At 39.2% G+C, this 13,164-nt stretch overlaps 3 protein-coding genes and 1 pseudogene across 7 annotated transcripts; 1 reads left to right on the top strand and 3 right to left on the bottom strand.

Annotated features, from left to right (window-relative positions):
• RECQI1 (RECQ helicase l1) lies at window positions 1-6,751 on the bottom strand. The gene is made up of 11 exons (XM_048124986.2): window positions 6,626-6,751; window positions 5,160-5,525; window positions 4,526-4,920; window positions 3,938-4,198; window positions 2,666-2,829; window positions 1,864-1,960; window positions 1,707-1,750; window positions 1,331-1,445; window positions 894-1,247; window positions 427-651; window positions 1-345 (listed from the first exon to the last, which is right to left on the bottom strand). Exons 2-11 carry the CDS (start codon window positions 5,272-5,274, stop codon window positions 235-237), a joined length of 1,881 nt encoding a protein of 626 aa, XP_047980943.1. The 5' UTR covers window positions 5,275-5,525; window positions 6,626-6,751; the 3' UTR covers window positions 1-234.
• LOC125222408 (Ppx-GppA phosphatase) lies at window positions 6,464-9,290 on the bottom strand. Of its 3 annotated transcripts, XR_016134503.1 has the most exons (8): window positions 8,117-9,289; window positions 7,867-8,034; window positions 7,508-7,549; window positions 7,359-7,433; window positions 7,165-7,275; window positions 6,921-7,046; window positions 6,626-6,800; window positions 6,464-6,534 (listed from the first exon to the last, which is right to left on the bottom strand). XR_016134503.1 is itself a non-coding variant. In XM_048124988.2 (7 exons), exons 1-7 carry the CDS (start codon window positions 9,233-9,235, stop codon window positions 6,747-6,749), a joined length of 1,695 nt encoding a protein of 564 aa, XP_047980945.1. In that variant the 5' UTR covers window positions 9,236-9,289; the 3' UTR covers window positions 6,464-6,746. The 3 variants fall into 3 exon arrangements, 2 of the variants coding, with proteins under 2 accessions (XP_047980945.1, XP_047980947.1); XM_048124988.2 differs by having other exon boundaries at window positions 6,464-6,800; XM_048124990.2 differs by lacking the exons at window positions 6,464-6,534; window positions 6,626-6,800; window positions 6,921-7,046 and having other exon boundaries at window positions 7,359-7,440; window positions 8,117-9,290.
• A 197-nt stretch (window positions 9,291-9,487) lies between these two features.
• On the top strand, window positions 9,488-11,131 carry LOC125222409 (GDP-fucose transporter 1 pseudogene; annotated as a pseudogene).
• Window positions 11,132-12,064: 933 nt separating this feature from the next.
• LOC125222410 (GATA transcription factor 15) lies at window positions 12,065-13,164 on the bottom strand. 3 transcript variants are annotated; one of them, XM_048124992.2, is made up of 3 exons: window positions 12,803-13,164; window positions 12,612-12,713; window positions 12,065-12,503 (listed from the first exon to the last, which is right to left on the bottom strand). In XM_048124992.2, exons 1-3 carry the CDS (start codon window positions 12,830-12,832, stop codon window positions 12,249-12,251), a joined length of 387 nt encoding a protein of 128 aa, XP_047980949.1. In that variant the 5' UTR covers window positions 12,833-13,164; the 3' UTR covers window positions 12,065-12,248. The 3 variants fall into 3 exon arrangements, with proteins under 3 accessions (XP_047980949.1, XP_047980948.1, XP_047980950.1); XM_048124991.2 differs by having other exon boundaries at window positions 12,794-13,163; XM_048124993.2 differs by having other exon boundaries at window positions 12,865-13,161.

The raw sequence follows: 13,164 nt of genomic DNA, 5'->3' as shown, positions 1-13,164 counted from the left end.
TAATCCAAACACCAAACTCTCATATTGCTGACTAATTTCTACTCCATAATTGTTAACACCTCAAAAGTATGGATCTACTTAGAAAATATGTTCCATACATGAGAAATAATTAAGGCGGTTACAAGTGAAAGGAAATAGAAAGAGACCTGCTTGTATTGAAGATAATATTCTCCATGAAGCATGAGTTGTTTCATATATTGCAAACACATCTCTCTCAATATGAGGCATTCCTGATCATGAAGATAACTTGAGACAGTTATCACAAGGATTGGAGCCATTTCTGCAGGCATTGGGGTCAAAGGATTCTCCAAAGTGTTCTAGTAAAGCTTTCCTACGGCATTTATCCTGCAGCAGTTGCAATTTTACATTTATAAGAAAATTCTAAGTAAGATGATCTTGGCATCTCCATAGAGTTGCAGTCTGTACCTTGAGTTCACAATATGTTTGCATTTTCCGAGCTTGATCCATGGCTAGTTTGAAGCTTTCTCTTTTACCAGTTTGTCCACTCCTAAGCATGCATACAGTCCGACTGAAATCCTTCTTCTGATACAGAAGAATGCATTTGGAAGGTAGATTATCTCGTCCTGCCCTTCCAGATTCCTGATAATAACTCTCTATTGATTTGGACATGGTGTTGTGAACAACGAAACGCTGAAAAAAGTGACAAGGAATCAAGTTCATCATTATAAATTCTTGCAAAAATAAGATTTTCGAAATTCAGTACTACTTTTGGGATAATGCACAGATTCACAGGCCCTTCAGCAATTGTAATATAGAAAATGTCTCTCTCTTAATCGCTGACAATTCAGTTTCGTGTATTTTCAAACTTCAATCCTAGAAAGGAAATGAAGAACAATAGACACAAAATTCAAAGAACAGACAGTAAGACTCACAACATCAGGTTTGTCTATTCCCATCCCAAAAGCGATGGTAGCACAAACAACATGGGCTTCTCCACTATGCCATTTTTGCTGAGCTGCAATCCTCTGACGAGCAGACAAACCAGCATGGTAATACACTGCTTTGATCTTGAATTTGTCATTTATATATTTTGAAACCTCCACACATTCGTTTTTTGAAAGGCAGTATACAATTCCACACAAATTTTTGAAACGATCCATCAGTAAATTCCCAAGCTGTTTGAGCGGTTCTTTAGTTTTCCCTATCACTTCATACTTCAAGTTTGGTCTATCAAAACTTGCTTCAAGCACCATTGCCCTGGGGATTCGCAACGAGTTTATGATATCCTGGTCGTAAGATCACTTTAGAGCTTGACAGTTAAGAGATACTATTAGCTAATTCAGATGTAACCAAATGCCGGTAATCTAACCTTTCGAACTACAGGGGTTGCAGTGGCAGTTAAAGCCATCACAGGAACATATGGAAAGTTCTGCTTGAGGCATCCTAGTACTCTATAATCCGGACGGAAGTCATGGCCCCACTGGCTGAGAAACATAGCAAAGAGATTACAGAAAATAAACCCTTCTCTTCAAACTAGCCGTATCATTAATCCAACACTTTATCATGTAGGCTCGATTTTAAAGACATGCAGCACAGGCTTCGTGGACTCAGAACATATTTATGCCATCGATGATAACTATCTTGATTTGAAAAATTTGTTTTTTTAAGTTCTTTCCCTTTTATCAAAATCTTTATTCTTTAACGTGCTAGAACTTGTCACTGGAAAATCTCAGTGAACAGCATACCTCAGACAGTGAGCTTCATCAACAACAAATCCTGATAAAAGTCCCTGCATTGATGCTAATATTTTCATACTCATTATCATGAAGAAAGCATCGGAAAAGTTGAAAGAGTCAAGCATCAAACATTGCCTTGATATCCCACAGCATAGAAAGGATTTACCTTCCTATGCAGAACTCTTAGGATCTCTTGGAATGACATATTTCCAGCAACCCTTTCTGGAGTTACATATAGAAGTTTACAGGAAGGCTTTTCTTTCCTAGAACATTCAAACAAAATGCAAAATGTGAGATGGAAAAATTAATGAACAATCAATGTATTTATGTTGAGTAGCTGCAGTTTGCACTTCAATTTGAAGCTATATCAATATGCGGTGCACATAATACCACCTTCCTGTGATTTCACATAAAACCTCTGATGTTAAGTAATAATCTGAGAAATCGACTGAGATCCTTGTACATTTCCAGCAGTTGATCCCATAAAGACCATAGTATCCATAATTTTGGCATAATATGTCTTGCACTCTAAACAAAGTCACAATAATAAACAGGCTAGGAAAAGAATGAAGTAGTAAATTTAATCACTATTTAGATCACTTGGCAATCAAGTGAAAGAAAAAGAATAAAATGCTCTATTATATGCAAATGATGACCCTGTTATGTTCATATTAGGTCTTTCATTTCCTCCAGGTGTATAAAATGTTTGCTGTTGCATAGGATGGTAAAACTAATGACGATTACATTCAAACAATAATATGAGTTGGACATGGAATTGCTACGTGATATTGGATTTGTAGGAAACACATTCTAAATTTATGAAAAATTTAAGTGGCACTGGCCTGATAATGACAGCTTGAGAGGAGTGTTTGACTGGACAAATGAGGAGGTGGAAAATACATGTAATATTACACCAATAAACATGGAGAATATAAAAATATACGCGTGGAGAATACACTGTCGTGTACCTTAATTCTTGTAGCACGGCTGCTGCTTGTGATGGCTTCTGTTGAGAATTTAAGAAAGTCGCTGGTATACCATATTTGAAATTCAGTGCAACAATCTGATCTTGAATGAGTGAGAGAAGTGGAGATATAACAATTGTAACACCTGGCTGCAAAATGGCTGGAAGCTGCACTATATGGTATGACCAAGTAAGAAAACAAATATAAATCCCTATGTGTAAGGAATTAGGAAGTGGATCATATGAGAATGTTTCCTACTATACAGTTTAGGAACCTATCCTGATCAGTGATCATTGATGTTGGTATTATCTACGGTTGTTATGAAAGAAAGCATAATTGTGATATAGAACAAGCATTATCACCAAAGAAGAATAATTGTATGCATAATTTAATTGTCAATTAATTAGCCTGCACATAGATGAAGCCATAATTCTTAGTCCCAGGGGCCTGAAACATCCTGCTGTTTGAATTTAAAATAATACTCATCTAAACAAAAAGAGGGATGCAGCCACTTGGATCTAGTGTGTTCAACTTCAGCTAATATACGCTTTTCAGGTTTATGGCACTCGACTCACTAATAGTACAAGGACTTTGATAAATACCTTACTTCAAACTACATGCAAAGTTTCAAGTCTAATATAGTCAATAAATGCAGTACTGCAGAAAGTTTCCTATACAAAGCTTCAGCTACACCTGCCTTAGGCCTAGTTGGCCTTTTGTCAAAAAAATGACTTTTTCCTTTTTTTGATTGAACTATTTTTTAGATAGTAAAATTGTTATAATTACTTCATATTTTATAAATCATATGTTTATTTGTGGAAAAAAACTTTACAATAGTTTAGAACAGACTAACAATTAACATCATTAGTCGGGAACTTGGAAAACTGTGGTCTATGAACTTCTCCAACAATAACAGAATGAATCCTTGAGAACCCATGATCAAAATAAGGTCAATAAACTGTTTGGTCAAGAAACAGACTAACAAAATGTGCAACTATAAGGAGGGCAATGAAGATGGAGAGCTCAGATAATAATAATTATACAATGAAGATGGTTTGTCCCTAGAAAGTTGAAAGAAAACAACAGAGCCTACATCCTAGCACAAGCAAAGAATGATCAAGTCATGAGAAAACTAGGCAATTTCTCATAATTATGTCATGCAAGTTATCTACAAAAATGGGTATCATAGGGTTATATCTTAGTAGTTTTGCAGGCAGATATGATAGTCCAATAAATTTCATAGAGAAAGGCCTAGTGTACCATCTTGGCACTCACCTGGTAACAAAGGCTTTTACCACCTCCAGTGGGCATAAGAACAAAACAATCGCGATTAGCGACAAATGCTTTACACGCTTGATGCTGCAAGTGTCGAAAACTTCTGTTACCAAAGACAACATTGTTTGCCAATTCAAAATCATCTAGTTTTTGCAGCTCCTCATATGTGAGAGATCCATGCCTATTCTCACATAAACTGGAGTTCCATGTTTCATGGGAAACTGATGAATCTAAACTTCGAGTAGGATCATTTCGATGGGCCTGCAAAAATAATTGCACATCATTACTTGGAAGCAGAGAATGTTAAACACTCTTGTCTATCTTACTCCTTTTGGGCAGGGGAAAACTGATGGGCTTTGAAGCAACACAAAGGCAGGTTAAAGATTCATAGGCCTATTCATAATTCTTCATCCCTGGTATAAGCTGCTTTAAAGGATATTGTAAGTAGTTATATTTATCCACATAAATATCAGATATTGTAGGGGTGGAGCCGTGGAAGGGAAGGGTGGCTGCAAAGAATCAAGGATTCTAAAGCAACAGGTTTATACATAACCCTAGTAATTGATATTAAGGATAAGAAGTCCTTACAGAAATTGATGGAGGTTTTACTGAACTCGTAGAGGGGTCCCAACCATTTCCATTTAAACCAATATTAAAGGACGACTTGAATCGTTTGCTGGAAATATTTTGGCTTGCCTCTTCACTGTCACTTGAAGAATCTATATGCATTACGTTGTGATGCTTTCGAGATTCAGGAGAATCTTCTATGACATAAATTTCGCTTCTATTTTCTGTAGCCTCTGAATCATAATTACTGGGATGATCCTTGTCCAGGATCTCAGTCAAAGCACCGCAAGCTTCTGATTCCATAGCTTGCTCATCATCCCAATCTTCAGCCTGAGTCTCTTGCATAAATTCAGCTAGTGATGCAAGAAAGTCATCACCACAATGCTCCACACTGATGAAATCTCGCCCATCATCACCTTAAAAAATGAAACCAGGAATTTTGGCATGCCTTCGAAATGAAATTCAGAATAGAGCATAAAAATTGCTTAAAGTTCTTCATACTAAGTAGTTACATATAGGAAATTAGGCAGCTTTGAGAAATATCAATATGCGGAGACATGAGCAAGTCAGGCATTAACAGCAAAGTGAAATGAGAGAAAAACATAGCATAAGCCATAAGGGTTTTGGGCGTGAAAGAAAAGGGGGAATAGTTTACCATATAGTTGAACAAGACGATCCAAACAGCTATGGGCGGACTCCCCGTCGAACCCGAATTCCAGAGCCAAGCTTATCAATCTCGTCTTCTCTAACTCCAAATCGTCGCCGTCCATTTTCTTCCCGCCGGCGAGAGTTCAGAAGTGGTGAACTTCCCGCGCTTTCAAATTGGATTTTATTTTCAGTAAATGGGTCGTTTGGATATGAACTTCACAATTTATGGGTATAAATGAAAAATGTTTTAACTCCAAGGCAACGAGTCATTACTGTATGAAAAAAGGTTTTAAATAAGAAAACAAGAGCATCTCCAATGTAAATAGGTCAGCCACTCTCTCTTGCTGCCACGTCAATAGCACTAAAAATCCACCTGCCATATCAGATTTATGTCAGCCGCAATAAAAATAATTCAAAATATACTATATTTACGGAATTAAAATTACGATTAAATTACGGATTAAATTTACGACACAGATACAGGAAAATTAATTCAAAGATTTATTAAAAAATACATGATTTTTTTAAAAAAAAAAGGCTTCCACACACGAGCCCCGCCACTCTCTACTCCTCGTCGCCGTCGCCGCTGCCGCCACCCGGGGTATCTAACCCCACGTCGGAACCCCCATCTGTGCCCTCGCGGTATCCAAATCAACCCGCATGCTCTCAGGCATCGAGTGAAGAAACATCTTCTCCGTGGGGTCAGTGGCGTTTATATAGGTTTTAAAAATGAAAATGAAACTAAAATCGCGTTTATATAGGTTTTAAAAAAATCAAAAAAAAAATCAAAAATCGGCGCTGGCCGATCGGGCCGCCACAATGGCGGCCAGCGCATCGGCCAGCCCACGCCAAAAATTTCGCCGATTTCTCGCTCGCCTGCTCTAATGGTTCGGCTAGCCGACCGGCTAGCGACGCGGATCGGCTAGCCGGCATTGGAGATGCTCTAATACTCCCTTTTATTACATAGTTAGTAGAATCATTTTTCTATTTTGGTCATGTTTGCTTTTCAGGAATCTATCCAGGAAAGTAATCCGATTTCTTAATTTTCAAATTCCTGTGTTTGTTCTTAAGCATACGATCTTGTGAGTACTTACTAAATTGATCGATCTGAGTTCAACAAGTACTTATGGACAATATTGACTACACTCTACATATGTGTTACATATACAACATAGAAAGTAGTTACCATAAAGAAAACATATATCAAAGCGACGATGAAACGCAACTCAATTGGTAAGACGTTTCTCATCCAACCATATGAGTGCCATTATTGATCCTCTTTAAAAAAAACATTTATCAAGGCCTCTGCAGTAAACCACATTCAGTGCAAGCTCTAGCACACCAGCTTCACTGCATTCATTTTATATTCCAACTTTTTTTTCCTGATACATTAACACAAGATATTTCCTTTTGGTATTGAACTTCTATTTGTTATAATGGCTATACATGTAAAGAATACAGGAACCAATCAACCTTACAAGCTTCTTGATCATAGCATGGAGAGGAGATGCTGAGGAATTCATATTCTTTAGCCTGTTACAAACTCTACCCGGATAGTAAACAACCAAACTGATTAAGGGCTTCACTTCACAGCCTAGCCGCCAGGAACGGTTCCAGTAACTAAAATAGACAATTTTTCCCTGAAAACCTGCAATGGCATACATGTTTTGATGCTGATTCAGAAGGATATGGTTGTCGCCTTGTCAGAATAAGAGAGAGCTAGAATTTCAAAGGAATTAAATGAAACCAGAATAGTAAGTACTACTACCATCCTAAAATGTTCCAATTCTTTCTCCATCAACACATTGTTATCCTCATCTAATGGTTGGATGATGTCAGCTAATGCTTGGACATCCTCGGCAGACTGATTTCTTGCCTCGCTTGCATTGAGTACCTGAATGTACTTACATCAGTGCATTGCTTCATGGAATGAATTCAATTCAATCCTATGCCAGGATATTAACAGCTAGAAAGAATGGGAGAAGTTATATATAAATATAAACTGAACATACCAATTTGTAACCTTCTGGAGAATATGCAAATTCTGCTACTTGAATATCCCCAGGGAGACATTGCTGCACTGCATAAGCTAACCGCATAATCGTACAGAGAACTCTGAATTTCTGCTTTACCAAACACAAAGGTAAACTAACAAGAACCTAAACCACAAAATCAAATGCACATAGGTATTGTACAGAGATTTAACCTGTTTAGCAGGTCCCTTAAAAGCATCTTTTTTGGGATATTTTTTCCTATGATATCTCACAAGCAATGCAGTCAGCTGAAAGCTTTGAAAAGCGAGTTAATACCAAAGCCCTTTAAAACTGAATTACATCACATCGAAAAAGTATATACCTTAATCTCTTCCTCAGTATATCCGCAGAGGTGATCCCCATTCTGAAAACAAAAAGGCAGAACACCATGATTATGAAAAGATATAGGCTACATCCAACTAAAATATTTACAGGCAAGAGGATTGAGAGTCAAAACTATCCAGCTGATCATGGAACGAATACTAGGGTAATTTTTTCCTGCAACTTAGATAAATAGTGACTTCTCATACCATCAGATTATACATCCCTTGTCCAATACAATCGACAAGACATATAAAGTTACATCCAACAAGGTTGGACGTTGCATGCATTGGAATTAAGATTTCACAAGTACCTCCGACCATAAGATAAAATGAAGCATACAGCACAAAATGCACTCACCATTATCACGCGATAAGACTGCTTGTGATAACCCTTTTTGCCAGTATATAGGCCAATATTGTGAAGCAAACAAGCAGCATCCAGGCATTCAAGATCCCTGTGATCCAAGGACACTGAGAGCTTATTATCATGATTGTCATTCAATTTCCTCAAACCTTCACAAATATCCTGAAAAACCCAAATTAATAAGCAACAGGAAAGGAGATTGCACACAGAATGAATGATCCATTAAATAAATGTTCCTCTATACCCTTGCGATTGCTGCATACGTTGTAGCAGCATTCATCCTCTTCTTATTATTAAACCTCAAAGCAAGCCTGAAAACGGACCTCCACCGTGCATTAGCATTCAAATCAAACCCCTCAAAAACGCGCCCCGCCATCTCTGCAAGCACCCCCTCCCCTAATGCATACCCTGAAACCTCCATTTCCTCAATCCCCAGCCTCCCAAATATCTCATCCAGTAAAACAGTTCCTGCCAAGATGAACGCACCTCGCCTCTTGAAAAACTCCATTCTTCTAAGCCTCCCCTCCATTCCCTTGTCTTCCTCATACAAACTCTGCAGTAGACAACTCAGCTCGTGCCTAGTAAACCTCCACTCCCTTTTCCCAAATTCCTCAGGCACACCAACGGTTTCCACCTCTGCCTTAACTGCATAGCCTTTACACACAGCCTTCTCGATAGCATTAATCGTACCCGAGGAGCCTATCACTGTATCGAGTTTGAACTCCCTGATTTTCCCGATCAATCCAGAAGCTTCTATTTCATTACGAATATGTTCCCGCATTTGCTCAACATCGGGATATCTCCGAGTTAATGTGACGTGCCCTAATCTCAATGATTTCGAATACAGAACTTTTCCCCCTTTCGCAATGGTGAATTCAGTAGAGCCGCCGCCGATGTCAATTGTAAGAACCGTAGAGCTGTAAACCGGGAAGAATTGTAGAACTCCGAGGTAAATGAGGCGCGCCTCTTCGGCGCCAGAGATGATTTCTACGCCGAGACCTAGGGTTTCGCTGATGGTTTGGATGAATTGGGATTTGTTGGAAGCTTCGCGGACGGCTGACGTGGCGACGAGGCGGAGATGGGAGGGGGGAAGGCGGTGGGAGTGGAGGTAGTTTTGGAAAGTGCGGAGGGCGGAGATTGAGCGGTCGAGGGAGTCGGCGGAGATGGCGGCGGAGGAGGCTGTGGTGTCGAGGCCGAGGACGACTGGTTCTTTGAGGCGGCTGAGGGTGAGGAATCGGCCGGAAAATGGATCGACCTTGGCAAGCGTAAGTTTGAATGAGTTGGTACCCATGTCCACGGCGGCGAAGAGGTTGTTATTGGCCGTTGACGTGGCGGTCATCGGAGCTGGATAATTGGTGCTCATTTTGTGAAAATTGATATTGACTCAACAGATTCTGTTATTTTGTTTGAATCAAGTCTCAAATCTAAAACAAAGAAAATAAAAAACCAAAATATCTAATTACATTTAATTAATCTATAGGCGTAATACTAATTTAAATTAAATTTGGTTTAAGTACTGATCACAGCGATGATGTATCTTTGGCAATAAAAATTTGAAATTTCATAATTTAACATTCTATTTTGAATTTCTTCGTATATTTTGTCCATTTTAATTTCTTTTACAAAGCTCCATTGATTTTTTTTCTTCAATCCATGCTTCCTTGTCCTTTCTACATTGAATTCACTGATTTCGATCATATGGTTTTCCATTCCACGCATTTATTTGACCTTGATTTAGCTTTACATGAACCACATTTCTTGTCAATTTTGCCACAATTTTTTCCTTCTCATTTCCCTCATCAATTTTTAGGGTTTCTCTTCACCCTATTTTTTATCAGGGACAGATCGTCTATTCTGCTAACGAGCTGATGAATCCATATCGATTCCACCAGGATTTAGCTTAACTCAGCTAAATTTCTCCAATTTAAAAGCCCCGCAATGATGGCGTTGATACGGTTGGAGGCGCAGAAGCAATACTGCGCAACTAGCAGCTTGGTAATCGGCTATGCTCTCTGCTCCAGCTTGCACTCTGATCAACAAATTAGCGATTACCAAGTTTAATTACCCTGGTTTACTCACTGCTCTCCAGTATTTAACTTCAGCTGCAGGTGTTTGGCTTCTTGGTAAACTTGGGCTCTTGCACTACGATCCTTTTAATCTAGACACAGCCAAGAAGTTCCTTCCTGCAGCATTGGTGTTTTATCTGGCTATTTTCACGAATACGAACCTCCTTCGTCATGCCAATGTTGATACCTTCATAGTTTTCAGATCTTTGACTCCACTTCTTGTGGCCATAGCTGACACAGCGTTTAGGAGGCAGCCTTGTCCTTCTAAATTGACTTTCCTTTCACTGGTGATCATTTTGGGGGGCGCGGTTGGATATGTAGCGACCGATGATGGGTTTACGCTGACTGCGTATTCGTGGGCTTTCGCCTATTTGGTGACTATCACGACAGAGATGGTTTACATCAAGCACATTGTGACTAATCTTGGATTGAACACTTGGGGATTTGTGTTGTACAATAATCTTTTGTCGTTGATGATAGCTCCCCTGTTTTGGGTTTTGACAGGGGAGTATGCTGATGTCTTTGCAGCTCTGGGATCCTCGAGTGGATCGGATTTCCTTGAACCCGTTGCATTTTCTGCAGTGTCTTTGTCTTGTGTGTTTGGGTTGCTCATTAGCTTTTTTGGCTTCGCGGCGAGAAAGGCTATATCCGCTACTGCATTTACAGTTACAGGGGTTGTGAACAAGTTTTTGACTGTTGCTATCAATGTGTTGATATGGGATAAGCATGCCACTCCTTTTGGTTTGGTGTGTTTGCTCTTGACTATTGTTGGAGGGGTTTTCTATCAGCAGTCACTCACTGGAGGGGTCGGAACTGCTCCTAACCAGCGGGAGTCCAAGCAAATGGACAGTAAGAATGATATCAAAACTGATAAGGATGAAGAAAAAGGTATCTCTGGTAAACTTTCGGGAGTATGAGTGTTCATTTTGTTATTAGCTGCTGGGAGAACACTTCTTATTTGATTACACTCTATAGGTCACTCACTCACACAAAAATTTCCTGGAATTTTGTATATTTGGAATGTCTATACTTATGATCATCTCCATCATTTACTATCTTAGTTTGGCCATGTTTTAATTTAACTAGTTATAGATTAGACTCTTTTGCCTTATAGATTGATGCTGAGTGTTTATTTTGTCCGGCTTTTATGGTCACTTTCATATTTATCTACCAGATTCTTCGGATTGCTTCCATTTCTGATTAACTATGTTAGATCGTCTATTTATTTTTTCTAGGCACTTATATTTGAATCCTCTTTCAATGGCCATGACAACTTTACAAGGCAATCGTGGATGCTTATGTATAAACTATCCTCCTTTAGTTACTAATTAGGCTGCAAAGTTATGCTTTTAATAACAGAGTAGCTTCTCCATGAAGAGTTGAGCATGATCTTCAGTTGCATTAGGTGGTTTGTTGCTAAAATCATGAGTTTAATCTCCTGGTTTTATACCATAATTGGAACGAAAGGAATATAGCTGCATATTGGAAAACAGATTTGGTGAAATAAAGCCATAAAGGTACACTTCCTATTTTCAAATAGTATTGCTAGATTCAAGCTCTCATTGACCTTCTTCATTTAGTATAAAATGTAGTGGTTGTCCTGTTATGTAGTAGCAACTAGCAAGTGCTATCTTATAAGTAGCATAGAATGGAAGTTTGGGTTTGGTGGAGTGGTAAATACACCACACCCTCTTTGCATACTTGGAAATAATCACTTTTTACTATCAGAATAGTGATGCTTTTCTCATGGGATCTTGTTCGATTCATAAAGAAAGTTATTCCTATTTAAATGGGAGTACTGTTCTTTATTTTTGGGTTGGACTGACTTGGGTTGAAATGGGAATTGTAAGTTCACTTTTATCTTTTTAAATAGTTGGTCTTAACATATTGATTACTATTTGATTAAAACTAGGTGATGAGCAGACCTTATTGTCAGCGGACATCTTTGACGTGCCTTAATTTGTTGAATCATACATATGTAGAGTACTTTATACAAATGACTGAACCAATCCCTCACTAGTCAACCTTGAACAAGGTCAAAAAGTAGATGAATTTGCACGAACAGAGAAAGCCTAGCTACTCGACTAGGCAAATGATTTATTTAATGCTGAGAATAAAATAAAGACTTGAAAAGAAAAACACTTCATTGATGATTTCCATCGATATTTACACTTGCTTTTTTTTTTCAATTCTAACACCCCAAGCCCAACAAAACAAAGGAAAATGAAACCACTAACTCCTAACCCCCTTTCTTCAATCTACAACCCTAGTAAAACCATGAAGAAAATAGCTACTCTTTCTCACACCAATCTAGGCAAAAACAGCACCACAAGACAGAGCCATCAGAAGCAGGGCAGCCCTCTCAACTTCACCCCACTCTTTCGGCCTCCTCAGCCTCTTCGCCGCCGCCGTCGACCTCCGCCCCTCCGCCACCTCTACTTCCTTCCCCAGAGGCATCAAGTTCCTCGTTTTCCCTATTTTCCCCTTCCTCACATCGTTCTTCGCCACCGCCACCGCCACCACCCGCTTCTTTCTGTGTCTGATCCCGCAAGCATTACACAGAGACTGAGGGGAAAAAACACACACAGCAAACAGAATTAGCTTCACAAGAAGAGATCCCGAATTGGGAAAAAAATGAACTTTTTTATGGATCGATTGATGAGAAATTGAGACCTTAGGGCCTGAAGGGCCGCTCCTCCACAGCGGCGTGGTGGTAGTTCTGCAGTCGGAGCAGTATTTCTCGATCTCCGCTCCGATCGTCGACGAACCCTCTTCCTAAAAGACCAGATAAGTAAGTACATCAGCGAAAGGGGAGATTTTGAAAATATAAGTAAAAAGAGTGTGCGATGGATCACTTGAAATACTTGTGAATTGCAACGGAAGACTGATCCCATCTCTCAATAAACTAATTCTCCTTCCTCTTTACCTTTTGGCTAGATTCCATGGCTTCCTTTTTGTGATCGCTGTTTACTCTTTCAAAGCGGGAAAGGAAAAAGATTGTTTCGCGACTAAAGATGAATGAATGTTGGGAAGCAGAATTTCGCAGAATGGTCACATGATCTTGTTAATCACAAGGAGAAGTAGTTTAATTCTGGGAGTAAGACATAGAGAGAGACGGAGAAACCCCAGAAAGCAGGTAGGCAAAGGGGGGAAATGGCGAACTGAGCAGAGGGATCATAGAGAGAGAAAGAAGAGAGAGAGGCACGGGCACCGAGAAAAATCCAAC

Source organism: Salvia hispanica, chromosome 1 (assembly GCF_029641045.1).
Source record: "Salvia hispanica isolate PSC_SH4W2 chromosome 1, Shi_PSC_v1, whole genome shotgun sequence".
NCBI classification, from domain to species: Eukaryota; Viridiplantae; Streptophyta; class Magnoliopsida; order Lamiales; family Lamiaceae; genus Salvia; species Salvia hispanica.
Note: the sequence above shows the minus strand (reverse complement) of the source record. Positions and strands in the feature narration are given on the sequence as shown.

Excerpts from the sequence above, each read along its gene's own strand:
- RECQI1 (XM_048124986.2), bottom strand. The coding sequence starts at position 5,274 with ATGGACGGCGACGATTTGGAGTTAGAGAAGACGAGATTGATAAGCTTG. Across the intron at positions 1,446-1,706 it reads GATGAAGCTCACTGTCTGAG|CCAGTGGGGCCATGACTTCC; the intron begins GTATGCTGTTCA and ends TATGTTTCTCAG. Across the intron at positions 652-893 it reads GAATAGACAAACCTGATGTT|CGTTTCGTTGTTCACAACAC; the intron begins GTGAGTCTTACT and ends CACTTTTTTCAG.
- LOC125222408 (XM_048124988.2), bottom strand. The coding sequence starts at position 9,235 with ATGAGCACCAATTATCCAGCTCCGATGACCGCCACGTCAACGGCCAAT. Across the intron at positions 7,434-7,507 it reads ATACTGAGGAAGAGATTAAG|CTGACTGCATTGCTTGTGAG; the intron begins GTATATACTTTT and ends CAAAGCTTTCAG. Across the intron at positions 7,047-7,164 it reads CTCCAGAAGGTTACAAATTG|GTACTCAATGCAAGCGAGGC; the intron begins GTATGTTCAGTT and ends AAGTACATTCAG.
- LOC125222410 (XM_048124991.2), bottom strand. The coding sequence starts at position 12,832 with ATGGGATCAGTCTTCCGTTGCAATTCACAAGTATTTCAA. Across the intron at positions 12,714-12,793 it reads GCAATTCACAAGTATTTCAA|GAAGAGGGTTCGTCGACGAT; the intron begins GTGATCCATCGC and ends CTGGTCTTTTAG. Across the intron at positions 12,504-12,611 it reads GCGGCCCTTCAGGCCCTAAG|TCTCTGTGTAATGCTTGCGG; the intron begins GTCTCAATTTCT and ends TTTTCCCCTCAG.